This window comes from Chelonia mydas, chromosome 8, assembly GCF_015237465.2.
Source record: "Chelonia mydas isolate rCheMyd1 chromosome 8, rCheMyd1.pri.v2, whole genome shotgun sequence".
Lineage (NCBI taxonomy): Eukaryota > Metazoa > Chordata > Testudines > Cheloniidae > Chelonia > Chelonia mydas.
Genome location: NC_057854.1, coordinates 3,187,686 through 3,214,077, shown reverse-complemented (window position 1 = coordinate 3,214,077; position 26,392 = coordinate 3,187,686). Strand labels below are relative to the sequence as shown.

Here is a 26,392-nt window from a genome sequence, read left to right as displayed (position 1 = left end):
ATCAATCTTGCAAAGACCATCTCACCAGGGAGCCTACTTCTCTGCAAGACACTCTCCTTACCAGGCCCCCAGAGCTCCAAGCACTGCTGCTCGTACGTGAGACACATGCCAACGTAGCAATACGCCCTCCCTCCTGCACACGGCGTACCGTCCATTTGGTAGAAGTTGGCGGGACAGAATGCTGACTTGCCAGTGCAGTGCTCTGGCAGGTCACAGGGTCTAGACGTCTCCCTGCAGAGAGTTCCTGGAGCCATCAGCTAAAGAGATGGAGGGGGAGGAAAAATCAACGGTTACTTCTTGCCTGACTGCAACAGGGTTTTGTTTCTCTATGGCAAGAAAAATCTACAAGCTGTCTAATCTAGCCATCCCTCAGCTCATAGTCGTAGCCAAGCTCCAAACCGCTATCAACTGAACTTTCATTAACTAGCTAGACTTGTTTAAAAGCAAGTTAATCTGTTTAAGCCCTTGCCCATCTCACGTTAAAATGAGCTGGGCGAAGTACAGTACCGTGGTGCAGTGAGTATCTTTCATCTCGAGGACGGCTGGGAACCCAGGCCTAGCCACTGAAATGCTGTTAGCGTCTCGCAGCCCAGTGGTGATCGGCATGGGCACATTGTCACGATAAGGCGATTGCCTGCGATCCCCCTTTTCCGGAAGGGGAGCCTGTGTGAGGATTAATTGCCTGGAGAAACTGTGGGGGTTTGAACTTGGGACGTTGGGCTCCAAAACCAGAAATACGCAAGATTTCCTGCAAGATCTAATGAGACAGCAACCCTGTTCGACACGAGCAAGGCAGTCGGATCGCTCCAGGGGAGGGCTCTGCTCGACATACATTTATATATTTACACACCACTCATCACACCCAATGTGTTGAACTTAGTGACATCTGGTTGTAGAGTTTACATCCACTGGGCCAGGCAAGTGTATTATTTGCAGAACTCAAGTCCTCCACACCCAGGCTTGGAAGGAGTTAAAACAACCAGGCTATTTTGACCAGACTTTCCTAGGGAAGCGGAGATGTAAAGTGAGATCCAAACATCCACAGCACACGCCCTGCTGATGGAGTTTCTCCAGTTACCTGCTATGTTACAGGAATTCAATCGTTCACTAAAAGGCTAAAGACAACGATAACGTCCAGTCGAACCCCCACAAGGAAAACGCTCCCTGTTCTCATGTGCAGGTTTCTCCTTGAATATAATTTCACTCTTTCACCAACCACTGGGGCAGAACACAAAAATGATCAATAAACTGGTAACATAATCCACCAGGGAACCTACACGCCAAGCCCTGCTGTGCCAGTTGTCTTCTTGGAAACAGAAGCTTGTCCCCTGATGTGGTTTAACCCCTCGTAATCACAGCACGGCACCAGTGTAAGCCATAACAGATGGTGCTGTCCTCCCCAGGGGATGGAAGGTGGAAGGGAAAGGGAGAAAACTGACTTCTCAACTGTCTAGACTGCCCACGTTTTTTTAAATTGCAGAAGACTTGCAGAGTTCACTCCACTGATCACAGGAGAGGCTGCAGGCAGTAACAAAGTGACAGGAACTGAATCCAACTGGCCACGTGTTTGAAATGACAGGGACTATGACCCATCGCTACTATGCACAAGGACAGCATACGCTTCACACAAGCCTCCAACGAAATAACGAATTAACCTACATATGTACTGAAATCCTATTCATATAAGCGATAAAGACTTGCAAACATTACTAGAAATGTTAGCTGCCTCCATTGTTGGGGACCCAACTTTAGGTACCTGAAGAGCTGTGCTTTGCAGAAAGTGTTCATATCCATTCTCTGAAATTCTGGCCCCTTTAACGGGTCTGACGTTGGGCACCCAAAACCATGAGTCACTTTTGAAGATCTTGGCCTATACTACTGACAAGCTTAGGACATCGGGATTCGGGACAAAAGGGTATTTTCCTCCTCCTCTGCAGCATTTTTCAAAGCAATACATATAAGGCCACAGCCTCAAAGACAGCCTCCACCTTTGTGCTTGAAGTCGATGGCGGGCAGCGAGCAAAGTGGGTACGAATGCAGATGTCTCACACCCTGAGTGGTGAACGTGACCAGGTTGTTAGATCTCTACATTCTACCATTTGCCCCACTGTTGACTGCAGGTCCTAAATCAGGGGGCTGGGACCCATATGAAAATGTGTCCCTGGAGCCTGGCCAGTACTATGGGGCCTCAGTGAGCTAACAGCAGGGATCTATCAGCTGTAGGTGTCTGTTTGTGCCTATCACCATGGCATCTGTTGCCTTTGGACAGAGGGGGAAGATACTTGCGTAGGAGAATGCAACTGTATTTAAACGTGCATGTTGTATACGAGCTGCTTCCCAAATATTGTGTAGAGATGAACAATAGCAGAGGGGCAAAGAAACTAGAAGGCATAAACAAGATACGCCTGCCTGCGGTGGAGAATCCACACAGTGCTCAGGACTGTGTTACGTACGTCTTTTCAAATCATTGGAGGGAGGATGCTCCTCTCTCCATCAGTTTCCCCTCAGCCACTCCCCTGCTCTAACAGCCCCCTGACAAACCTCTCTCTTCTTTGCTAGTACAGGGAAGATGCAACGGGCCCCACCTTGCACTGGTGACAGCAGGTTCCATGAGCACACTCGGCGCCAGGCTTCAGGGAGCAATCGATGGCGTTGCAGCAGGGATTATTGCACTCCTGAGAGAGGAACAAGAGACGTGTGGTGTTTATGAGGCAGATGTTCTGAGATAGAAACACCCATGTGGCCAGTTTCCAGGGCAGGGCTTATCCCATTCTTGTTGAAGATGCACACAGTGTATCTGCCCTCCTTCCTCTCCCTGCACGTTCAGTGCAACTGGCCCCTCCAGAAAGCCCCGCACTTGTCTTCTAGCCACAGCACTGCTGCTCGTGTGTGTGTCCTGGCAGTAGTATGCTATTGACATCCCCTCTAACGAATGGAAGGTTAGATCACGCTGTGTGCATTTCAACTGGTGGCTCTGGGCTGCTAGTCCCAGGAGGGTTCCGTCTCATTCTGCTTACTCACAGAGAGGATAACACAGGGAAGCAGAGAATGAAAGAAAGGAGGCGACCTGATGTGTTCAGAGATGAAGCTGCACATAATTTCAGTGAGCCTGGCAAACTGCAATGCAGAGGAGGCTCATACGGCTGTCAGAAAGGCCAGTGAGTCTTCTACCCCCATTTTTTCTGATTTAGATCTGGGTCCAAATCGATTGCGGATTCCAGATCCCTGAACTTTGGGGCTGCTTCAAACCTACTTCTGGCTTTGAATTTTTCAGATGACTCCCCCTCTTTGCATTAGGTCAAACCAGAGGCGCCTGGACTATCTAAAATCTAGAACTCAATGCAAATGTTGTGGTGTGTCCAGTCTACCCATGTAGTTTAACCATATTTTAGAGCTGTGTTGGTGGAGTGATTGCATTAAGATGGCAACTAGAATACTCACACCTAGCTCTTATGTAGCACTTCTCATTGGTAGATCTCAAGCACTTCACCCCCATTATCATTATCCCCATTTTACAGATTGGGAAACTGAGGCATAGAATGGCGCTGTGATTTGCACAGGGTTAGCCAGCAGGCCAGTGGCAGAGCCAGGAATAGAAGCCAGGCGAGTGCTCTATCCACTAAGCTAAAGGGCTTCTCTACACTGAACTCCCATCCTTCCACTCATGCAAATGCTCTTCCCATTTATTTTCTTTGTTTCTGTTGAACCAGACTGACCAGTCCGTGTGGATTTTTAAAATATGCTCCGTGGTAAGTGCTTTAGCTTAGTATAGTTCCTAAAGATACAAGCATCCAGCTTGCATGCTCTCTCCATACATGCCTCCTACAAGCATGCATGCTGGATGTTCTCTGCACATGCCTTCTGCCAAAAGCAGTGCTGAACGTGTAACCACTCCTGCAAGGGGTCATCAGCAGGGATTAATCCTAAAATCTTCAGCATCAAAAGCACTGACTTCAGTCACCTGAGCTAAAGAAGTCACTTCATTAGTGGATATCAGTAGTAGGCTCTTATCTTCTATGTACATCAGCCACTAGAGGGGGACATGACCCATTTAGCTAGCAAGTTACAAATGCATGTTACCATTATTGTTTGTATTGTGGTAGCCTGCAGAGGCCCCTGTCGGGATTAGGGATGCATTGTGTTAGGTGCTGTACATACAGTTAGACAAGGTCTCGGCCCTAAAGAGCTTTACAATCTGATGGACATTGCACCCATGTTAATTGTACCTTACATATGCATGACTCCTGCACCGATAAAAGCTGTGCACATACCATGGGTTTGTGTCCCTGTCGGCCGCTTCGCACCTGCATCACTTTCTCCCATCTCAGCCTCAAACAATTAGATCTAAACGAGAGTTACCTCCACTTCTCCGCAGTCACATTCCTCCCCATCTTCCAGGTAACCGTTTCCACACCTCTTCCCGCCGTATAAAGTATTGGGGTCTGGCATGTTGGAGAGACAGATTCCTCCGCCGGACTGCAGGTACCTGTCCAGCTCCTTCCTATTGCACGTGTTGAATACCCTGGGGAATGGGTGCCTGCGCACGGATCAGGTCAGAAGAGCATCGCATTAGAGGAGATCTAAGACATAAGCAGCAGAGCAAGTGCACACACAGGTAGAACTGCTCCTCCTCTGAGGGCTGGGCCCCCACCGGGACTGCAGTGAAGTTGCACAAAGGGTGAATTTGGCCTGTGTGGTCACGGTCAGGGTCAGATTCCATCTTGTATCCAGGTTACATGGGACAATGAGTTTAGATTTCAGCTCTTTCCCCATGTGGAGGATTCAAGGTGGGAGAGTCTGGAAAAGGCACAGCTGTCACCCCATCCAAAAGGTTTTCTTAATATAAAGTATTAGACTAAAACCCAGGCTCCACGTACATAGCCCCCAAGGAGATATCCCCTTAGCCACTCCGTAGGGCTTCTTCTGAACTGTTAGAGTAACTTTTAGAACCTTACACTTGACACTGAATAATTGCTTGTGAATCTGACTGATAGGAAGATTTATTCCCCCTCTTCGCTCCAACCTCCTACTCAAGTGGAACGGGTTTAAGTATGTTTTCTGCTACATGGCTTTTTAATTTCCTCTTGGGGTGTATGTTAGACTCATGCACATCATGTTGCATTTGTGTGTACCCGCAAGCCAACGTACTGCCACTTTCCCTCTTGATATCTTCCTTTGTTTGAGAAAACTCAATGACATCAAAACAAGGGGTTTTAAAGATCGGCTTTGGTTAAACAACTTCAGATGTTCTTGGTTAAATGATAGGTTTGTTTCGTTTCAATAAGAAGGGGGTGAGGAGTGGGGGGTGGGTTAGGGTTTTTAATTAGCACAGAGCCCAGTTCTAGAACTTCTAGAAACTCTTCTGGAGTCCTGAGGAGTTAATTTTTCAGCAATAAGAGGGTGTGTGGCTTTAAGGGAGGAGGGGAGAGCTAGGGTTTTTATGTGTCTGAAGAAACACGGAACCCATGAAAAATTAACCCTGGAATCCCCCTGTGTTCACACTCTAGCTCTTCCTCCCTCTTCCCCTCAGGGCTTGCTGTTCCTTTTCTTTGAAATACAGACTTGTAACCACTCACCTGAAATAGAAGCAGAGGAGCATGGACCAAATCCATTTGCTGCACCACCACTTCCAGGACAAAACTACGCTCTCACACCATTAACCTGTTAATTGCCCCCAGTGAATTGACATTGAGTGGACCTGAGTTCTCTTAACAAGAAGCTCATAACAGGCAAGGACAACCCCAGGTAAAGATCGGCTTAGAAACACGGCTCTGTAGCTGTGCCTTTTGACAGTCCCCCAGGTAATCGCTTTGCCCTTGGTTACCACATTGCCTGGGAGTATGATCCCTGCTGCTGTACAGGTAAGAGTGCCTAACTCCCATAGGGGTATTTTACATACAGAGCACATGCAACTAAATCAGGATGCATGCTGCAGGATGCATGCTGCAGGAATGCTTTGGCAGACCCCTTTGGGGTCGGTCATTTGGTGAGGGGCAGTTTACTTTAAGCTGGGAATTAAACTAACTGCCCCTGCCATGTGACCCAAGTTGCCACGGAAGCAGTGTCTCTATAAACCTGTTACAGACAACACCCAGCGCTGGACCCGGCTCTACACTGCGTTCTCCATGATCCCGGTCCCGCTGGGCTCTCCGGGGGCAGCGGGTTTTGTTTCCCTCGGGGAGGATCATGGGAGAGCGACTCACCCAGTGGCAGCAGCCATGATGCAGCCTCCGTCGTCAGCGTGGGCAGCACAGCAGCCAGCCGAATCGTGGCTCATGCCCAAGTTGTGGCCCATCTCATGGGCCACGGTGGCGGCGACGCCGATGGGGTTGTCGGAATGATCCTGGTCGGAATCAAAAAGCAGGGTCGGCTTGTCACTGACACGTCGGCCGAGCGCTTGCGCCCAGCAGAGCTGGGCAGGGAGGTGCATTTTCTGCTGCGGAAGATGGGCCTGCAGCAAAACGCTCAGCCAGAGCGGCCTGCACGATGGGGTCTGGACGCTGCAGCTCAGCTCTGTCTGTTTCAGATGTCTGTTGCAAAGTGGCCTGCTGGCAATGAGCACCAATCTGTACTGCCCAGGGCCTGTCTGTCTGGGCCATAATGCTGTATAACAGGCCTTTACGTTTGGTTTAATTGAATATTGTTTATCGTTAGGCCCCAGTAACCTTTTACATGACAGAAGCGGTGGCACCATGTGCTGGCTTGCTGGCACCCAAGACTGAAGTCGTGAAGTCTTGTTTTCTACGCACAAATGCTCCAGATTCAACTCCCACCTCCACCTTCTCCCCACCAATGTTTTGTCAGGACTGTGTATGCCCGGGATGAATGAGGTACCCAGAGCCTTTCACGGATGCATGAAGAATTGTTACCTGGGGTTGTCTTTGACCTTTTATGAAAGGGAATGCTGGAGACCGACCTGGAAAAGCGTTTTCCCTCTTGGTTTTCTGGGAGGCAGCTATCACATGTATTTGCTACACACAGAAATCGCCTGATAAGTGGTTAGCAATAACTTACCATGTTCACCCCTCCAGATTGGAAATCGGAGCACATGGCCATCAGCGGAGCTAAGCCGATTGTGGTGCCCTGGAACGACATCCCACTGAAAACAATCCGGAGAAATAATGAAATGGGACAGCGATATAGTCTGAGGTGTTGTAGAAACCAATGCTGTCTGTAGCCCTATGAACTTACATCAGACCATAAGGAAATGGCTTCTTCGTTAATACCTTTCCTGCTATCTTCATAGTTTAGCTTTTCAGCTCCACCATTCCTCTTCTAGAGCTAATAGTTCACCTGACACCATGATCAAGCCATCTGGACTGTGCAGCCAATCCGATTGCTTGTAATGGCCTGGTGATGTTCCTAGCAGATTACTGACTTCCTGGACTTGGAAACAAACACACAAGAGACTGTCCACTGAAAGTCCACCCCAGGCTGTATCCTGAGCCCACTGTATGCTGGGGCCACACTTTGGAAATTTAATGAGTGCTGGGTGAATACCCATGCAGTGCAGACATATTCTAGGGCTCACTAGCTCAGTGCATTGATTTAAGGAGTCCCCAGTGACTTGGAACGCTACACTGCCCTTTCAAGTTTTTAGGGTCTTATAAGAAAGCGGTGGCTTGGGGAATCATGTCTGACCAGACACCCAGAACAGTTTCAAAAACAGGGTGAATCCGTCCGTGAAAAACCCCACGGAAAAGCTGTTGTATCTCTGCATTTTCTTTTCACTGGCTCCCAGTCCACTTCCCACTACCTGCTAATGGGAAATTCTCACTGGAGAAAGAGCCAGAACTAGGGAGCTGCTGCAGATTGTTCTTCTAACAGGCCCACCTTGCTGGCCCTGTATCCAGGGGCACTAATCAGATCAACAGGATGAGTCACTCTGATCTGCCCGCTTGCTCCCAGCCCGATGCGTCAAGCATGTCAGAGGCAGAATGATGCACTTGCTAACACAGGCCCTGTCCCACAACTGGCTGAGTGCCTCCTGCAATCTGCACCCACTGAAGACTGTACATCTTGCCTTCCGGCCCAGATCTTCAGAAAAGTGGGTGCACTATTGTGCATGCAAAGATGCGCAAGAATTTGCACGTGTATTATGCAAATAATGGAAATGGCAGTCCCCCGCTTCAATGCACGTGTACTGTGACTGCATACCACTTGGGGATATGCACCTTTCTAAGGCTCCAGCCCCATGAATGTGTTCCAGCAAGAACCTTATCCCTGCTGATTTCACACCTTGTCCCCAGATCCCTTGGGCAGAGAGATTGTGTTATTCCAGGAAAAGCAACATACGTGATTAACTGGGCATTGTCGTGCTTTTTGCGGGCTAGCAGCTTGCGCCTCCAAGCGAGGAAGGACCAAAGGGTGGAATGTGAATTCTCGGATACATCGCACTTATTTCGGTCAGTCCAGACCTCCAGCCCCACCAGGGCAATCCGAATGTTCAAGGACTTGTAAAACTAGAAGATGCACAGAGAAGAGAGGAAAGAGCCGATCAACTGATTGCTGCTGATTTTTCTCCTCGTTTTAAACCGTGAATATAAACGATGCAAAATATGTGACTTTTGTGCAATCAGACAGACCCATAGGTTCAGGGAAAGTGGGTCTCCCTAGAAGCATGTTCTACCCTCAGCTCCGGGATGGGAAGAGCCCGGTCAGCATCCAATACAAAACCCTTCCAAAGCACAATCTGGGCTGGATGCCAGATGTGGCGCTTTCATTTTGTGGCGAATGGTGCTCAGGAATCATAGAAGATCAGGGTTGGAAGGGACCTCAGGAGGTCATCTAGTCCAACGCCCTGCTCAAAGCAGGACCAATCCCCAATTTTTGCCCCAGATCCCTAAATGGCCCCCTCAAGGATTGAACTCACAACCCTGGGTTTAGCAGGCCAATGCTCAAACCACTGAGCTATCCCTCTTAGTAGTTTGCTGTAAGCGATGAAGGTCATCCACAATAACACAGCTTTGAGAAGAAACAATTCAAAACGCATCGAGATTTTCTTGCTAACACCCCTGTAAGGAAAGGGGATTCCCTCTCGGCTCCCCGTCTCCAATGCCTCTGCTCAGTGGAACTGTTCTGGGGGTGTTGTCCAGTCTACACAGTGCTAGGTCATTGGGGAGAAGGAGCCAAAGGGGAATTCCCTTTGCCGAGAAGGAAGCTTTCTTTCTGGCACAAGAAGTTCAGGTGATTGTGTTTTGCTGAGATTTCAGCTCCTTTCCCACCGGTTACACACCTGGCCTCACCTTATCTACGTAATTAGCAACCGCCACTAGTTTATTCTTCGTTAGTTGAAGGTCATAGTTATTCTTCTGAAACTGAATGAAACGAGCACAAATCAGCATCATCCTTTAAAAACAAACAAGAGCGTAACACACATTTAACCAGATCATGTTATTCTGAAAATACTGAGGTGACTAACCCAGTCAGCGCACATGTGGTGCCCAGGAGTCCTTCTTCAGTGTATACACCAGACCCCTATTTGCAACAGGAGGAGCTACACGTGTCTAGATCTCGTAGCACTTCTCCCCGTGCTCTAAGCTGGCGACATCATATCACCGCGATGCTAGTCATCGAACAGAGCAAAGCACGTACATCCCAGGTGGGAATCCCCTCGCCAAACAGTTACGTAAGGAGCGGACTAATTTGCCATGTTAAGCACAAGGTAATGTAACTTCATGCCTATAATTAGCACAACCACAGCACTTATCACAGAGGATTATTTACACAACTACTTACCGGACAAGAATGACAGCTGCATTGCTTCATTTAAAACACTTTTGGCCCATTGAAAACATGTGATAAATAATGAGTTAACTTGGCAAATAATGTTTGATTCAAGTACTTAAAACAAGTTACAAAAAGATCTTTTAAAAACAGACTGGGTGTTTTCACTGGAAAAGCTGGGGCATTTTTTCTTTTAGGAATGGGCAGTTTGCATTGATCACATCAAGGGTTTGACTAACGAAAGGGTGAAGAACATCTGGTAATCCCTGAATAAGCTGCATTTTCTCACAATCTCTGCAGTTTCCTGGTGCCTAACTGAGGAGAAACACCCAGAATCTGCCTCTCTAGTGTCATTCAGAATAAGTTACAGCCAATAGCCCTGAAGGAGCTGTGCAATTTTAGCATCAGGTTGTAACTTTATGAATGGGGCTGACCCCCCTACTCCACTCTATGCTGATAATTAAATGATCAATTAAACATTGTCAGGTTTGGGATGGTATTGAACAGCTTCGACAGAAAGTTTACATTCGCAGCATCTGAAACCTCAGCAAGAGCTTTCTTTACCTCCACCATTAAATACCAACCGAGAATAGCTAATCACCTGGATTTCTTTAGGGAAGAGACAGGGAGTAGAATTAGGGGACCAGGTTATCCCTGAGAAACCCCACAACCCCAAATCACAATCTATAGAGAGCCAGGAGTAACATCATTAAACATGTAGCTGTGTAACTGAATCAATGCTCCTGCATGCTGGCTGCTAATAAGATATAGAGCCTTTTCACTTCAGGGCACTGGTTAGTGTTACCCGGGGTTTTCAGCAGGGGTAACGTAACTGTTTCACTTCAGGAATAAATCAGTGGGAACACAGCAATTCTGTCTGATAAAAAGATGAATGCAAGTAAGCAAGCTCTATCTAAACTGCAGTTTATTAGATTTAAGCACACAGAGACGTAAGCGATAGGTTTCGAACATCCCAGATATCTACCTGAACTCTGAAACAGTATTAAGTAATTAACAGCGGGTTCGCAGTGGCCAGTTGCTCACCCACCAGGGAGAAAAGATGTCAGAAAAAACCTCTTTCAAGATGGCTTAAGAGGACTGCTCCAAAAGTACACTCTTTTATCTAGACATTTTATAACTAACTTCTACAAAACACATAGGTCATAATGACCCTACTGGATCTTCACTTTTCTAACTTTCAATAAACTTCTAAGGTCAGAGGCATCTAGACTCAAGGTTTCCATCCTCTTACCTTCTTTTTGTCTCTGTTATTTACTTTTCTTTCCCCTCCTCCCACTCTGATTAGCAGAAACTGCCAGCTAGATTTTGACCTTGTATCTAAAAGCCTGCTTTCCAATTAACCGTTAACTATGTGGTGTTCTTTTTTATTAATTCACGGTGGCTGAGTGCTCATAATATGGTTGCAATTGGCTTGATCACATTCTGAGGTACACGCACCCCTCAAATCCAGGGTAACTGTTAGTAGTCAGTGCAGACTGGTAGTGACAGGCAATAGTTACATCTCTGATGGCTGTGCAATGGCCTACTTGAAATAAGTGGGTGGCCTCAATCCTAGACACTTGTCCGTATCACAGTTTCCATCTCCTATTGGTAATAAACGGCATCTTTCCTGGGTATTTTCGGAGTAGTCAGGCAGGGACCAGGAGGGCAGGGAAGTGGAACCCCCTTATGTACACCCTGCTGGGGTCCCTCCACATCAGGGATAGCTGTGATGGCAGGGGAAAGCTGCCCCTGCCACTGTCTGCCCTCTACCTGTTCTGCAGCTAGAGAGATTTGCCATGGACCCAGTTCTCAGCCGGTGTAAATATGGCGTATTTCTCTTACCTCTGCAAAATCAGCCACAAGCAGCAGCTCCACGTACTTCGTAGACTGCAAATCCTCCCGCTTCACCTGTGATAGAGCACCATGGAGGTTCGTTGTGGTTAATCATTTTTCTTGTCTGGCAATTGCTGCCTTACTGACGATGCCCCTGCCCCCCGTTACACATGGGCACTTGTTTGCTTGAGCAGCCACTAGTTCCTAATCACTGTCTTCCTTTTGGAGGAACTATAACCCCTTGGTTTCATTTCCACAGCCCTGCTCTTGGAGGACAGCAGTATCACCCTGCGAACAGGGGATGAGCCACACCCTGCAGCATGTTGCACATTAGTGCCCTAGCTTACATGGTACACACTCACCCTGTGATGGTGTGCTGTGGCCCGGCCTGTCAATGTGTTGAGCCAGTGTGTGGTTGTCGTTTCTTCGTGCAGATATCCACAAGTCCCCTTGGGAAGCCTCAAATGTTCTGATCTGTAGACCAAGTGTTGATCCTGGCTATCGGGGACCGGCTCTAAGATGTAACTGAGGTTGCTGCTCAGTACTATAAGACCACTGTTGAAATAAGAAGCAGTGAGAGAAAGGATAGTTCAGTGGTTAGTCAAGGATCCAGAAAACTAGCATTTAATTTCCTGCTCCACCTGTGCGATCTTGGGGAAGTCGCTTAGGCCCAAAGCCACTAACTTTCACTGAAATCCTTTGACAGTCTGGGCCTTAGCTTCTCAGTGTTTCTGTTCCCCATCTGTTCTCTGGGGACAATGGGGTGTTGTGAGGATAAACACATTAGTGATTGTGAGGTGCTCAGATACTGTGGGGAAGGAAGATAGATAAATACTTCAGACAGGGAAATGATGTTACCAGTTAATACAAGAACTTGTTGAGCTTTTTTTTGTCTAAAATATTGCGCACCAAGAGGCTGATCAACTGAATCACAAATTGGCATTTTGACAAAACAAGAAAATGTTTTGGTTTTTTCATCAACAGAAATTTGAGGTTTTGGGGTTATTTTCCTCCTTAGGTTTTGCCTCATTTCCTCAAAATGGAGGAATTCTCCCCAGACCCTGCCCCCATTTTCCAGTGGGAAAAAGGGGAAGGGAACCCAAGCCAAAAGCCTGTGCATTTGGAACCAAAACAATGTTTTTCATTTTGTTTCCCTTCATGAAAAAAATTATGTGAAAATTTTCAAGTGAAATGTCAATTTAAGGGTTTTTCCCCATTTTCCCCTGCACAGAAAATACCATTTTCCAACCCAATCTAGTCAATAAACACAGAATTACAGCCTCTCCAGGATGCAGTCACATGGGGGCTGGGAATGTCAAAGGTGTCTGGGAGAACAAAGTATCCTAACACCCATGGTCTTTCAATGAGAGTTGGGCACCTAATTTCCTTAGGCTCCTCTGTAAATACCAGCCATGATCAATAATATGTTGTTTGTCATATAGCCATGTGCCTTAGATAATCGTTCTTGGGGCCTTTTCAGCCACAGCCCACAGGGAAGTGGGTAAGAATGTATTAACCTCAATTTCTCCATTTGTATTAGGGGGTAAGGGATGCAGGTGAGGCAAGGGATGAATTGTTGTTCTTCTTTTGCTGTTCTTCTGCACAGGGATGAATTTCATCCCGACTGTTTGAAATTATACTGAAGATTGGAGAGAGACAATCCGTAACACCACTGCTGGTACATAACAAGCCGTGTTCCAAGTAGGCTAAGAGCTCCTATTTTTATCTCCTTCATGCAGGTTTAATTTCATTTCAGCCTTTGAGACACTGCAGGGGTTTGCCGTGATACAAATGGAAGCCAGGGAGCAACAGATCCTTAGCACGTCCCATGCAGGAATTCCCTTCCCCCAACTGCCCAGGCTGGGACCCACCTCTGGCCAAGGCTTCTTCTGGCCAACTATTTTGGTCTGTGCTTCCGTGCATGGCACAGTGTGTGAGGGAAACTAGCGCATCCTATTTAACAAACTAAGTGGCCAATAGAAAAGAGCTGTAAAAGAACATAAAATAATTGATATGGTCATAGAACGCTCTTTCGTTCTAGTCTGGGGTTGTATTCAGGATGCACTCTGGGAGCTGGGCACGCTATCCAGATTTCATATATTAGAAGCCTGTTATTTTCATTTAAAAGCTACTTGCTAGAGCAAGAGTTTCCAGGTGACCCCTTTCAAGCAAACTAGGGAGCCATCGTGGCGCTTTGCCTGATTTCCCCTACAGCTCTCCCCCACAAGCCCACACTGTGCAGTGACTTAGGCACTGCTCTGTATTTCCAATACTATCCGGGAAGCAGTGGCCCCTTTTGATAGACGCTGCATAGGATGGTCAGCAGACTCCTTCCCCAGGCCCCCGAAAGGTGCATTGCAGCCATAACAGAATCGGCACAAGACCAATGCCTTTCCCAGATCCCTGCAGAAATCATCATCTGAAAGACCTGGACAAGCTGAGCAGGCTTTAGAAGCATTAGAGAAGCCCTGTCTCTCGTATTCCCAGTGCCAGAAACACACCTCACGTTGCAGAGTTACTTTAGGGGCTGCAGAGCAATGCCAAATAAAGCTCACCCGTATTGCTGAGGAAAAGATCCAGGTTAAATTCTGCTCTCGTTTACACTGGTGTTAGCCCACTTGAATCAACAGGGGTTGCCCCTCCAAAAGCAGCATTTGGCCCCACTGGCAGATGCCCAGGAAGAATCCACTGGCGGGTTGCATAGCTGGGTGGTGGGGTCCCACTGAAAGCTTTGCTTCAAGCTTATGCTTCTTCTGCTTCAGTGCAGGCCCCTTCCTCTTCTTTAGTTCCTCAGACACAAGCCCACTGTAGCCCGGCTGGTACTCGTGGCGTTTGCTCTCACAGTGGTTTATTACCACATAGTAACTAATGAGCTCACTTCTGCATAAACTTTATGAGATAGACTCTGTGGCTCTTGTCCTGCAAACACACCTGCATTGAATTTTAAGCACGTGACTAGGGGCTAAAAGTTAAGCATGTGCATGAGTATTTGAATGATCGGGGTCTATGTTTGTACAGCACCCATGGAGCCCCAGTCCTGATCAGGGACTCTTCATTTTCTAGCAGTAACATAGGTCAACAGCAAAACCTTAAGGGCCGACATCCGAGAATGCAAGCAAACCTTATGAGCGCACCCGTTTGCTCATCACAAATCCCACCTTTGCATGGGCAAGCAGGCGTTAGTGCTTGCAAATGGGTAACTGCTCCTTTACGTGCCCCATTCTCAGACCTCTGCCCCAGCCCTGTCATACATCTCTAGAGATTGCACATCCCTCTGAGCGTCGCCCTTGACCTTGAAGGAGCCTCCTTGCTGTCCGCGCCGTCACTCGCTCAGCTTTGTGCTGGGAAGCTGCCGAGTTTTGCGAATGAACCAGCAGTTTATCCAATTTGGAGAATCCATTTCAGTCATTTACTGTCCACTCAGGCTGGCAGACTGTGGACCTGTGCCTGCGACCAAGGCACATGAGAAGCCAAGGTTATCTTCATCCCGAGCTCTTTTTAGAACATGACCGTATCGAACTGTCAGAAACTGTACCGAATTACCCCCAGGACATATTGTGCCATGTTGCTCCAGGGGTGCTTACAGCAGGGTGGGCATGCAAGGAGGCTCCCCCAGCTTCTTGCACTCCATGCAGTGATGGGACATGAATGTAGGCTTTCCATTCCACACAATGGGAGCCATTCTCCCTGTGAATCGTCAGGGCACAGGACATCCCAAAGAAGGCAGGATCATGCGCCCCCTTCACTCTATTCTTTGATATTTGTATGGCAGTAGCTCCTAGCAGCCCCAGTCACAGACCAAGACCTGATTGTGCTGGGTGCTGTGCAAACACAGAGCGAGAAGATGGTCCCTGCTCCTAAGAGCTTAGCCAACAGAACCAGCCAGGTGCCGCAAGCTGCCCCCCAGGAAGAGGAAAAGCAGCGAGGACGCTCGCCTGGTGGCAGCTTTGCTTCCCTGACTTCAGCTGGTAAAAGCTGCTATCAAGATTCACAGGATGGGGCTGTTTCTACATGGAGCCCCCCACATTTGTCATGCAATATCAAGTTGCTAAAATCGCACTAAGACAGTTTCCTGGTGGAAAGTGTAACGGCTTCTGGAGGTTTTCCTCTTGCACATGCATTTTTAACAATATTCCTAGGTGGCTACGTTGCCGCTCTCCCCACATTGTAGCAGAAACCTTGTTTGCGCTATTGTAATCAAGGGCGGATGGAAGTATGTTTCCTATGTGGTTCTGGTTTTCTCAACTGGCCTTTTTCCATGCATCAGGTTTGGAAAGGCTCTGTGTTTAAGGGGGGTCTTTGCCCAATGGAAGACGTATAGATCTGGGGGTAGAATGGCTCTGCTTGATAGCTCTGCAGGGAAAGTGAAAACAGATGTGTGCTCGGCTTCCATACATCATTGTTTAGAACAGTTCCTTGGGCCAGTGTGCAGCACCATGGTTGGGGCGCGGTGCAGCACGACTGCACGTTAGCCGAACTAGAGCCGTTTCCTCTGACGCTAAGAATAAAGAACCTGGAAGAATGTGGGATAAAACAGAAGCAGGGCACACCTGTGATTTCTTCTGCTTTTTTATGGCAAGTGGATTATTTATTGCAAAACACAGGTGGCCACTTTGTCCTGTTTATACCATCAGATATTTATCTACATTAAAAGCACTTGAGGTTGCTGAGGGGTTTTTTTGGCAAGGCCTGTTTCCTGACTGGACTAAATCTCCCCAGCCCAGCTTCCAACCAGCTTTCAGCTGGAGTTGACTGCAAACAGTGTCCTGTTTATAAACAGATGTGAAGTATCTTAACTAAAAAGAAAAGGAGGACTTGTGGCACCTTAGAGACTAACCAATTTATCTGAGCATAAGCTTTCGTGAGCTACAGCTCACTTCATCGGATGCAACGGTGCATCCGATGAAGTGAGCTGTAGCTCACGAAAGCTTATGCTCAGATAAATTGGTTAGTCTCTACGGTGCCACAAGTACTCCTTTTCTTTTTGCAAATACAGACTAACACGGCTGCTACTCTGAAACCTATCTTAACTAAGAGCCTTCAAGCGCATGTGATATTTAGTGTTGCCAACTTTGTAATGTTTAAAAATGTTTAAAAAAAACCTCCCCTGCCCCACCCCTTCCCCAAGGCCTCACCTCTGCCCCGCCTCTTCCCCCAAGGCCCCGCTCCTGCCCTGCCCCTTCCCCCTGAGGCCCCACCCCCATTTGCTCCCATTTCCCCATCCCTCCATCATTCACAGCTTTTCCCCTCTCCCCCCGTCCCTGCGTGGGTCGGGAGGGACTCTCCTGCAGAACTGGGGCAGGGAGCTGCAGCCGCCCAATGCAGGTAGGAGGTGACCTTGACTGAGTAGGGGCCTGACCCAGGTGTTGACTTGGCATCTCCCCACCTCCCCCACCCGCAGTAACTGGACTTTGGGTGTCCTGTCAGTAGACCTGACCAGATACCGTCAGGTCCCCTTTTCAACCGGACAGCTGGCCACCCTAGTTGTGGGCCCAGATCCCCAGCTGCGGTAGGTGAATGTAGCTCTGTTGATTTCACTAGAGCTATGCTGATTTACACTTGCTGAGGATCTGGTCTTTTTTTCTGCCCAGGACTAAAACTGGTTAGAAATTTGTCAAACGCTTTTTAAGTGTGTCAACTCCAACAAAAATTCCTGTGGACAAAATATTCAGAAGTTATTTATTTTTACTCAGTTTCCAACCAAAGAGTCAGTTCGAACTGGGAAAACAAGGTTTCGTTGCGATACTTCAAAAGTTCAAGTCGACCCATTTGTTGAAGCCGACCCTTTCCCACACAAAGCTTTGCTTTTGACCAATCCACGTTTCCTGGCCAAAAACTTTTAGTTGGAAAATTCCCGACTAGCTCTAATGCTAACAACCTTGCTAGGGAGTCACATGAAGGGCTGCCTGGAGACCTTGGAAAGGATGAGGGGAGGCCAAAGGACTGTCAGATGCTTGTTTTGTCAGGGCTTGCCTGAATCTTACCGTAGCCCTTTGCATGCGCTGAGTGTGACGCTGGATTGTTCCATGCCTCGCACAACACCATGGTAGAAGCAATGGTCCTGGAAAGGAGAAAGGAGATTGTCTAAGGAAGGAAGAGTTTGGTGAGTTCTTTTATTGCAGGAGGGTGGAATTAACACCTAGGCAGAAAGGACCAGTACAGGACCTGGGTGTGCAATGACAGAGCCTTTAATTCTCTCTATTATTGTCCCTCCTGCCACCAGGTGAGACTTTAATGCAACAACAATAACAAAAAACAGCAGTCCCCTGATTCAAACCTAGCATCTCGGCTGTCATAACATGGCCTTGTGGATATGCATGAACATGCTCTTCATTGCTAATAAAATCTAAGGTGCTGTAATGTCCCAAGGAAGCTTCACAGACAAGCAGACCAGGCTGCAGCACTAAGGGCTTGATCCAAAGCTTGTTGAAGTCAGTCAACGGGAATCTGTCTATTGACTTCAGCTGGCTTTGGATCAGGCCCTGAAGAATGTGCTGACCTCATACTTTAGTTCTATAAAGGGTTATATGTTATAGACCGGAAAGTCCATTTAGATGGGCTCATCTCAAGACAAAAGGCAGACTATGGTAGGAACAAGGAAGCCACTAGAGTCAACATGCTGACAGCATTCCATCACAGCCCAAACGCCTCACCCAGCTGTGCGCCTCTGGGAGGAGAGAGGGGAGCAAACAGTAGCAGGGAAAATTATCTCATCGTCTTTATCTTTTCGTTTAAAATTCTAACTAATGTATATCTTTGTGCAATTGCAGCTGAGAGTCCTTGTCTGAGATCGGCAATTCATGATGGTTTTTCTGACCAGGAGCCAGCTGGCATGGACTAGTCTCGCAAAGGGCTGGGAACACAGCAAGCATGGAGCTTGCACTTTGCAAAGGGCAGCGTCAAAAGCAAAGGGATGAACAGCAGCATTGGAAGGCAATGGGGCTGAGTCTCCTAAGTCATTTCAGTGCTTTGGAAAATTCTCTCTCTGCTCTGGTTTATATTCGTTGGGGTGAGCCCAGATTGGGTATTTGGGATCTGGGGAAGACCTTGGCTTACAGAAGTGGAAAAAGCAACATTTTCCCCAGGTCTTCGCTTTCAAGAGCTCCAAAATTCTGCAGAGACTAGAAAGAAACAGTGAGAGGCAGGCAAAGGGAGAGGTTTCCCTGCAGATCTCTGCCACTGCTCCGTAGACCTAATATGCAGCATCCGTCAGACTGTGCCCACCAAAGAACTCATCTGAGATGGGACCATTGACTGGCCAAAGGTTTGGGGGTGCAAACAGTTGCCCACTAGAGATATCTACAGGCTGAGAATTCCAAAGTCAAGTCACATTCCACCCAGTCCAATTGGAAACTCAAGTCTTCAGAGGATGAAGCCCCGTCCCCTCTCTGTACCCTCTCCTTGGATTCGCCTGCACCGGCATAGAATCATAGACTATCAGGGTTGGAAGGGACCTCAGGAGGTCATCTAGTCCAACCCCCTTGCTCAAAGCAGGGCCAATCCCCAATTTTTGCCCCAGATCCCTAAATGGCCCCCTCAAGGATTGAACTCACAACCCTGGGTTTAGCAGGCCAATGCTCAAACCACTGAGCTATCCCTCCCCCGATACTTACTGTGTGGTTGAAAGTAATGGTGTGGGGCATTCCAGTCTGGGTATAGTGGGTTTCAGTGTAGCCTGGTGCAAAGAGGTGCCTACAAATAGCAAGGCAAAGACAAAAAAGGACATTTCTTTATACTTGGCACATTATTATTGAATCATCTCTGCTGGGATATCTGACAATCACAGTGCAAGAAGGGCCGGATCCAGCTCCCGTTTAAATCAATGGAAACACTCCCATTAACGTCAGTGGGTGCTGGACTGGGTTGCAAGGCACTTAGTGTGGGAGTTCTTTGTTATGAGTCTCATAGACTTCAAGGCCAGAAGGGACCATCATGATCATCTGGTCCGACCTCCTGCATGTTGCAGGCCACAGAACATAGATTCATAGATATTTAGGTCAGAAGGGACCATTATGATCATCTAGTCTGACCTCCTGCACAACGCAGGCCACAGAATCTCACCCACCCACTCCTGCAAAAAACCTCTCACCTATGTCTGAGCTATTGAAGTCCTCAAATCGTGGTTTAAAGACTTCAAGAAGCAGAGAATCCTCCAAAAAGTGACCCGTGCCCCATGCTACAGAGGAAGGCGAAAAACCTGCCCTTCAATCTGCCCTAGAGGAAAATTCCTTCCCGACCCCAAATATGGCGATCAGCTAAACCCTGAGCATATGGGCAAGATTCACTAGCCAGATACTACAGAAAATTCTTTCCTGGGTAACTCAGATCCCACCCCATCTAATATCCCATCACAGGCTAATGGGCCTATTTACCATGAATATTTAATTACCAAAACCACGTTATCCCATCATACCATCTCCTCCATAAATTTATCGAGTTTAATCTTAAAGCCAGATAGATCTTTTGCCCCCACTGCCTCCCTATTCCAAAACTTCACTCCTCTGATGGTTAGAAACCTTCGTCTAATTTCAAGTCTAAACTTCCTGGTGGCCAGTTTATATCCACTTGTTCTTGTGTCCACATTGGTACTGAGCTTAAATAATTCCTCTCCCTCTCTGGTATTTATCCCTCTAATATATTTATAGAGAGCAATCATATCTCCCCTGAACATTCTTTTGGTTAGGCTAAACAAGCCAAGCTCCTTGAGTCTCCTTTCATAAGACAAGTTTTCCATTCCTCGGATCATCCTAGAAGCCCTTCTCTGTACCTGTTCCAGTTTGAATTCATCCTTCTTAAGCATGGGAGACCAGAACCGCACATAGTATTCCAGGTGAGGTCTCACCAGTGCCTTGATAACGGTACTAAAACCTCCTTATCCCTACTGGAAATACCTCTCCTGATGCATCCCAAGACTGCATTAGCTTTTTTCACAGCCATATCACATTGGCAGCTCATAGTCATCCTATGATCAACCAATACTCCAAGGTCCTTTTCCTCCTCCGTTACTTCTAATTGATGCGTCCCCAGCTTATAACTAAAATTCTTCTTATTAATCCCTAAATGCATGACCTTACACTTCTCACTATTAAATTTCATCCTATTACTATTACTCCAGTTTACAAGGTCATCCAGATCCTCCTGTAGGATATCCCTGTCCTTCTCTAAATTGGCAATACCTCCCAGCTTTGTATCATCCGCAGACTTTATTAGCAGACTCCCACTTTTTGTGCCGAGGTCAGTAATAAAAAGATTAAATAAGATTGGTCCCAAAACCGATCCTTGAGGAACTCCACTGGTAACCTCCCTCCAGCCTGACAGTTCACCTTTCAGTAGGACCCGTTGTAGTCTCCCCTTTAACCAATTCCTTATCCACCTTTCAATTTTCCTATTGATCCCCATCTTATCCAATTTAACTAATAAATCCCCATGTGGCCCGGTATCAAACGCCTTACCGAAATCTAGGTAAATTAGATCCACTGCGTTTCCTTTGTCTAAAAAAATCTGTTACTTTCTCAAAGACGGAGATCAGGTTGGTTTGGCACGATCTACCTTTTGTAAAACCATCTTGTATTTTATCCCTTTTACCATTGACTTCAACGTCCTTAACTACCTTCTCCTTCAAATTTTTTTCCAAGACCTTGCATACTACAGATGTCAAACTAACACCCACTGCTGTAATAGACCCCTAATTTCTGGCTGAGTTACTGAAGTCCTCAATTCATGATTTAAAGACTTCAAGTTGCAGAGAATCCGCCATTTACACAAAACCATGCCCCATGCTGCAGAGGAAGGCAAAAAAAAAAACAACAACAACAACAAACCCCCACCCCACCCCCCAGGGTTTCTGCCAATCTGACTTGGGGAAAAATTCCTTCCCAGCCCCCAATATGGCGATCAGTTAGACACTGAGCATTTGGGCTAGGCCCACCAGCCAGACCCCTGGGAAAGAATACTTTATTGTAACTCAAATCCCTCCCTATCTAGTGTCCCATCACTGGCTGTTGGAGATATTTGCTGCTAGCTGTCACAGATGGGCTACATGCCATTGTAGGCAGTCCCAGCATACCACCCCCTCCATAAACTTATCAAGCTCAGTCTTGAAGCCAATTAGATTTTTTGCCCCCCACTGCTCCCCTTAGGAAGCTATTCCAGAACTTCACTCCTCTGGTGGTTAGAAACCTTTGTCGAATTTCAAGTCTAAACTTGCTGATGGCTAGTTTATCTCCATTTGTTTTTGTGCCCACATTGGCGATTAACTTAAATAACTCCTCTCCATCCCTAGTGTTTATCCCTCTGAGGTATTTATAGAGCACAATCATATCTCCCCTCTGCCTTCGTTTGGTTAGGCTGAACAAGCTATAACAAACACAGTATAAAATTGAACAAAGTGAAAAAAAAACATGGCCAATGGAAGATGAGCCTTTTGGGGGCAGTCACTAGGGAGCTTTTCTCTGGTACATATTCCACCCTCTGCCCTGCAACATTTACCTCTAATGCAGCACTTTCCGTCTGCCAAGCCCTCCACTAACACACTTTCAGAAACAAGAGAGGGGCTAATGGCTTGCACAAAACATCAATGCAATCAGAGCATCTGCGAGACCAATATTATATGTCTCCTCTCCCTGCCCAGAGGGAACTTGAATGGGGAGCGGCTCAGAAGTTCAAAGGTTAATGGCCATTGGCACACAAACACTGCATTCAGATAATTTTGTCTCATGAAATACACTCATACCTGTAAGTGCTCAGCTAGTCATCTTCCTAAGTGCTCCTTCAAAACATTTATTCAATGAATCAGGACAAAGGAAAGCATGCCTGTGAATCCCAAACTCGGCCACTGAATGATGCCCCGCTCTGTAGCACTGTGCCCACACGGCCAGGCCCCTCACTGCCACCACTGTATTTTGGTTCATTCATAAATCCTGCCCCTGGTTTCAACAAACTCAAATAGTAACATTTTTAAAAAATGAAATAAATAAATAAGACTGCAAAAAGTGAAAAAAGCTGAGGCACCAGCCAGGTTCCCATGGGACACGGAACTGCACTAAATAATAATTACCTGTACAATGATGATTTTCAGAGACTTGGGGATGCAATATGAAGAAAACCACAAGATTTCACTTGAGGTTTTTAGACTGCAAACTCTACAGGACAGGGACTGCACGTTCTTATGTGTTTGAGCAATGCCCAGACCAATGGGTTCACTCATCCTCTGGTACTATTGGCCCATAGATTCAAAGATTTTAAGCCCAGAAGGGAATGTCTGATCATCTAATCTTACCTGGCCATAGAATTTAAGAATAGGAATGGAAGGGACCTCCTGGTTTGAGTCCAGTCACAGGCTCCTCCATTAGTGCAAGTAATTTCATCCAGTTACTCCTGTACTGAACCGAATAACTTGTGTTTGGCTAAAGAATCTCTCCAGAAATTCATCCAGTCTTCAGCTGAAGACACCAAGAGATGGAAAACCAACCATCATCATCATCTCAAATGAGAATGGGGTTCGTGCCCCTTGTGTTTTGACATTAGGCCATAAAAGTTGTGATCCAAATTCATCATGGTTGAAGCCTGGGAGTATTCAGATTCAGGGTTTTGGTTCAGTCCAACATGCATTTTGGGGGAGGGGGATCAGCTATGAAGTCTGGATCCAGCTTGAGCTACAAATTTCCCCCAGGGCTCTGGGCTGTCCATGGCTGCCTGCTGTTATAAACCCATCTCTGTTCCTGTTACAATGTAATGGCCCGAGAATGGGTTCAGATGGTGCCATTTTACAGCTTGCAAACCCTTCTTGGCATAGGAACAAGGCAAAGTTTGACACCCTATTCAGGACCTGACCCCGTGCTCCTTATACAGGCAAAATCCCCCCTCAGTTTTACAAGGAGCCTGGGATCATGGGAAAGGCAAAGCAAGCTGGACTGCTCTCAGCACTTCACGAGTAAGCATTTGGATTGGGTGCCAGGGGCGATGCTGCTGTACTGCCGTCTCCTCCTCCTCTTTCACCCAGGTGGTCGACTTTGCAAAATTAGGAAATAAGGCTGGCTCGTGAATGGCAAACCGGAGAAAGTCACAACCCGTCTCCATCTCAGCAGCAGCAAAACAGGGCAAACCCCGGCGAAAACCAGCCACCCCATCTCTAAAAGCCTGTAAAACGGCCTTGTAAAGTGATCGATCACAGATATGTACAAAGCACCCCGTGCTTTACTGTCGACTGTCTAGGCATCACACTTGGCATCACACGAGGATGCCATAGTCAGCCTCTGTGCCAGCTCCTACTCAGCTGCTCCTCAGTGGGGATGGTTACATTCCAGGCAGCGGATTTCTTAAAGTGCAAGGGCAAAGTGGGGTGGGCAGAATGTGCTTGTGCCCTTTTTATGCTTTATAAAAAAGGCCTGATGCGTTGTGGGTTCCGCCCTCCTCCAAGTAACAAAATTTAAATGGTTGTTTCTTTAAATGGCTTGTTTTTTGACAGGATGCATACAGGTCTTGCCACTCCTGGAAGACTCTACAATTAGAGAATTAGCAAGTTTAGGACATCAGAGATACCAAGAAAGTGAAACCTGACTGACTGAATAAAAATCCCTTCCCCTTTCAGAGTGTTTGAAACTCTTTCCTTTGCCCTATATTTAACTCAAACCCTTGTGAGAAAAGCTCGGGCTGGCTTTGTTAAGGATTCAGCCCGAAGCCCCTTCAGTTAAGGGATGGAAAGACCCAATCCACCTCTCTGAGTCATCCAAGAAGTGCTCCAGCAAAACCAGGAAAGACCAGAATTCCCAATATTCCTAAGGGGAAAAAACAAGCAATATATAAATAAACAAACTCCAAAAACTTTTCTAGGGGGAGAATAAACCCTGTCAAGTCATCTTTACAAATCACAAAGAAGGAACCCCCCCACCACTATTTTTTTATTCCCCCTTTGCAGGTCGCCTCTAGGCAATGTGACCGCTCTCTCCCCAGCAGGCAGCATCCAGAGACTTCCGTGTAGGTTGCATTTCCCTGAGCTAAATGTAAACAGCACTCTCAAAAATGACCTGCAAGTGTCTCATCTCCTGAGATGCCCCTTTCGCCCCCACCAGGCTACAATGGAAGATGTTCTTTCATGCCACAGACAAGACTGCCGCTTGCCTCCATGCAGATAATCATTCTCTTCACCTCGGGGAGAAGCAGAAGTCATGTTTGGCAGCGTTCCGTTTGAGCCCAATTGATGTCTGGAATACGACTGCTTTTGTCTCTGCTTTCAAACTTCATTGTAGCCCAGCAAAGCTCATGTGGCTTCTTTCTGATGTGCTAATGCTCCTCACTGGGTACCTCATTATTGGTCCCGCCTTGAATAGTGCTGGTATCAGCTATTGCATATCTGTAAACAGCAGATAATCACAGAAACACCATGCTACAGAAAAACGTCTCCCTATAATCTTCTCCCTGACTATCCTAGTTTGCTCAGCTGAAACGAATGCTTCATCACCAAATTGCATTAACTTCCAGGAAATTGCTTTGAGCAATGTGTTTATGAGAGGCTCTGGATTGTGTGAAAGTCTCTGCTTAGAACCTATGGGGCAGATCCTCAACCGATGCAAATTGACGTTGCTGCGCTGAAGTCAGGAGGCAGGATCAGGCTCCTAGCCAGCGGCTCTGACATCAGTGAGGCTCTGGCCTTCATTGCCCACTTTTCAAACATGCTTTCTCTGGCACTATGCGGTCGCTTTGTGCCAAACTGCTAGCCCTAAAGCTGGCATCACTGGCCCAGAGGCAATCACCCCACTGCAAGGTGGTACAGGGCCAGCCAGCACAGGTGCTGTCAAGCTCTTTTCCCCCACTCTGCTGATGGTGTGTCAGGAAAAACAGGGCATGGGCGGAGGAAAGGGTCCATGGGGCTGGGAATAACCCTGTCCCATGCTGATTCCTGGCCATGGTTTCAGGTGCTGGGGTGATCTGAGGCCTGCCTAAGTTAGAGTAGTCCTCAGGCTGCTCTAACTAGCAGAGGGGCTAGCTCTCAGCACCCATACTCACTCCTCCCTGACCTGCACACATCAGCTCCACTCCAGAGCAACCGACTTCCCCGTGCTGGAGCTCGGATGCTGGCTGGAAATAGGCCACTGCCAGTTTTCATTGAACAGACATCCTGTGGAGCCGGGTCAGCTCTGAGCAAAGCAGAGAAATGAGCGAAGGCCTGGCCCACTGCCACAATGTACAGATGTCTTAAAGACTCTGTTCTGCTGAAGACCGGCTTGGAGTGATCATGGACCAGGGCAGCTCTGTCAGCGATGTCATTGTTTTAAACAAAGGGTCCATCTTAATGCCGCTGAGCTGCTGCATGAACGGGCCTGCAGGGAAGGCCTGGTGTCCTCATTCAGGGGTGTCTGTGGTTTGCTGTCTCAGACACAGCGACAGGGCAGGTCAAGTGTTCAGTGAATGAGGCTGACGGCATTTTGCAGGAGAAGGCAGCATTATGTAACGGAGACGGGGCACGGGATGCAGGGAGCCCCCTGCTGGGAGGCTGGTTCCTGGGGTTACCTGGAGAGCGCTGCCTGCAGCCCGGTCAGCTAAACAGAACAGGGAGAGAATCGGAGGAAAGACTGGGAATGAAAGACTCCCTTCCCTCTTCCTTTTCTTGTCAGATCTCCAGAGAGCAGTGGAAAGCAAGATAAACGAATTGCAAATAGATGACAGGGAAGGAGGCCCTGGGAAGCCCCTAACTTCCATTGGAGTCAACACTTGGCAGTACTGGGGCCGAGATAAGACGTGGGCTAGATAGGGGCTGAATAAAACATATAGTGGGAGATTTTCCAAGTCGCCTAGGAAGTTTAGAGGCATAGTCACATTAATTTAAATGGGA

At 47.4% G+C, this 26,392-nt stretch overlaps 1 protein-coding gene across 7 annotated transcripts in view; it reads right to left on the bottom strand.

Moving 5' to 3' along the window:
• Nucleotides 1-26,392, bottom strand: part of ADAM19 (ADAM metallopeptidase domain 19) — a 53,762-nt gene that overhangs the window by 13,660 nt on the left and 13,710 nt on the right. For 5 of the 7 annotated variants that reach the window (XM_043521624.1, XM_043521625.1, XM_043521626.1 and 2 more), the window contains 11 exons: nt 19,176-19,254; nt 17,547-17,623; nt 11,925-12,117; nt 11,572-11,637; nt 9,246-9,317; nt 8,296-8,462; nt 7,015-7,099; nt 6,204-6,343; nt 4,360-4,537; nt 2,586-2,675; nt 62-257 (listed from right to left, as the gene is read on the bottom strand). In XM_043521624.1, coding sequence (XP_043377559.1) covers nt 62-257; nt 2,586-2,675; nt 4,360-4,537; nt 6,204-6,343; nt 7,015-7,099; nt 8,296-8,462; nt 9,246-9,317; nt 11,572-11,637; nt 11,925-12,117; nt 17,547-17,623; nt 19,176-19,254 — 1,343 coding nt within the window. The remainder of the gene's footprint in view (nt 1-61; nt 258-2,585; nt 2,676-4,359; nt 4,538-6,203; nt 6,344-7,014; nt 7,100-8,295; nt 8,463-9,245; nt 9,318-11,571; nt 11,638-11,924; nt 12,118-17,546; nt 17,624-19,175; nt 19,255-26,392) is intronic. The other 2 variants (XM_037906647.1, XM_043521623.1) reach the window with 1 other exon arrangement.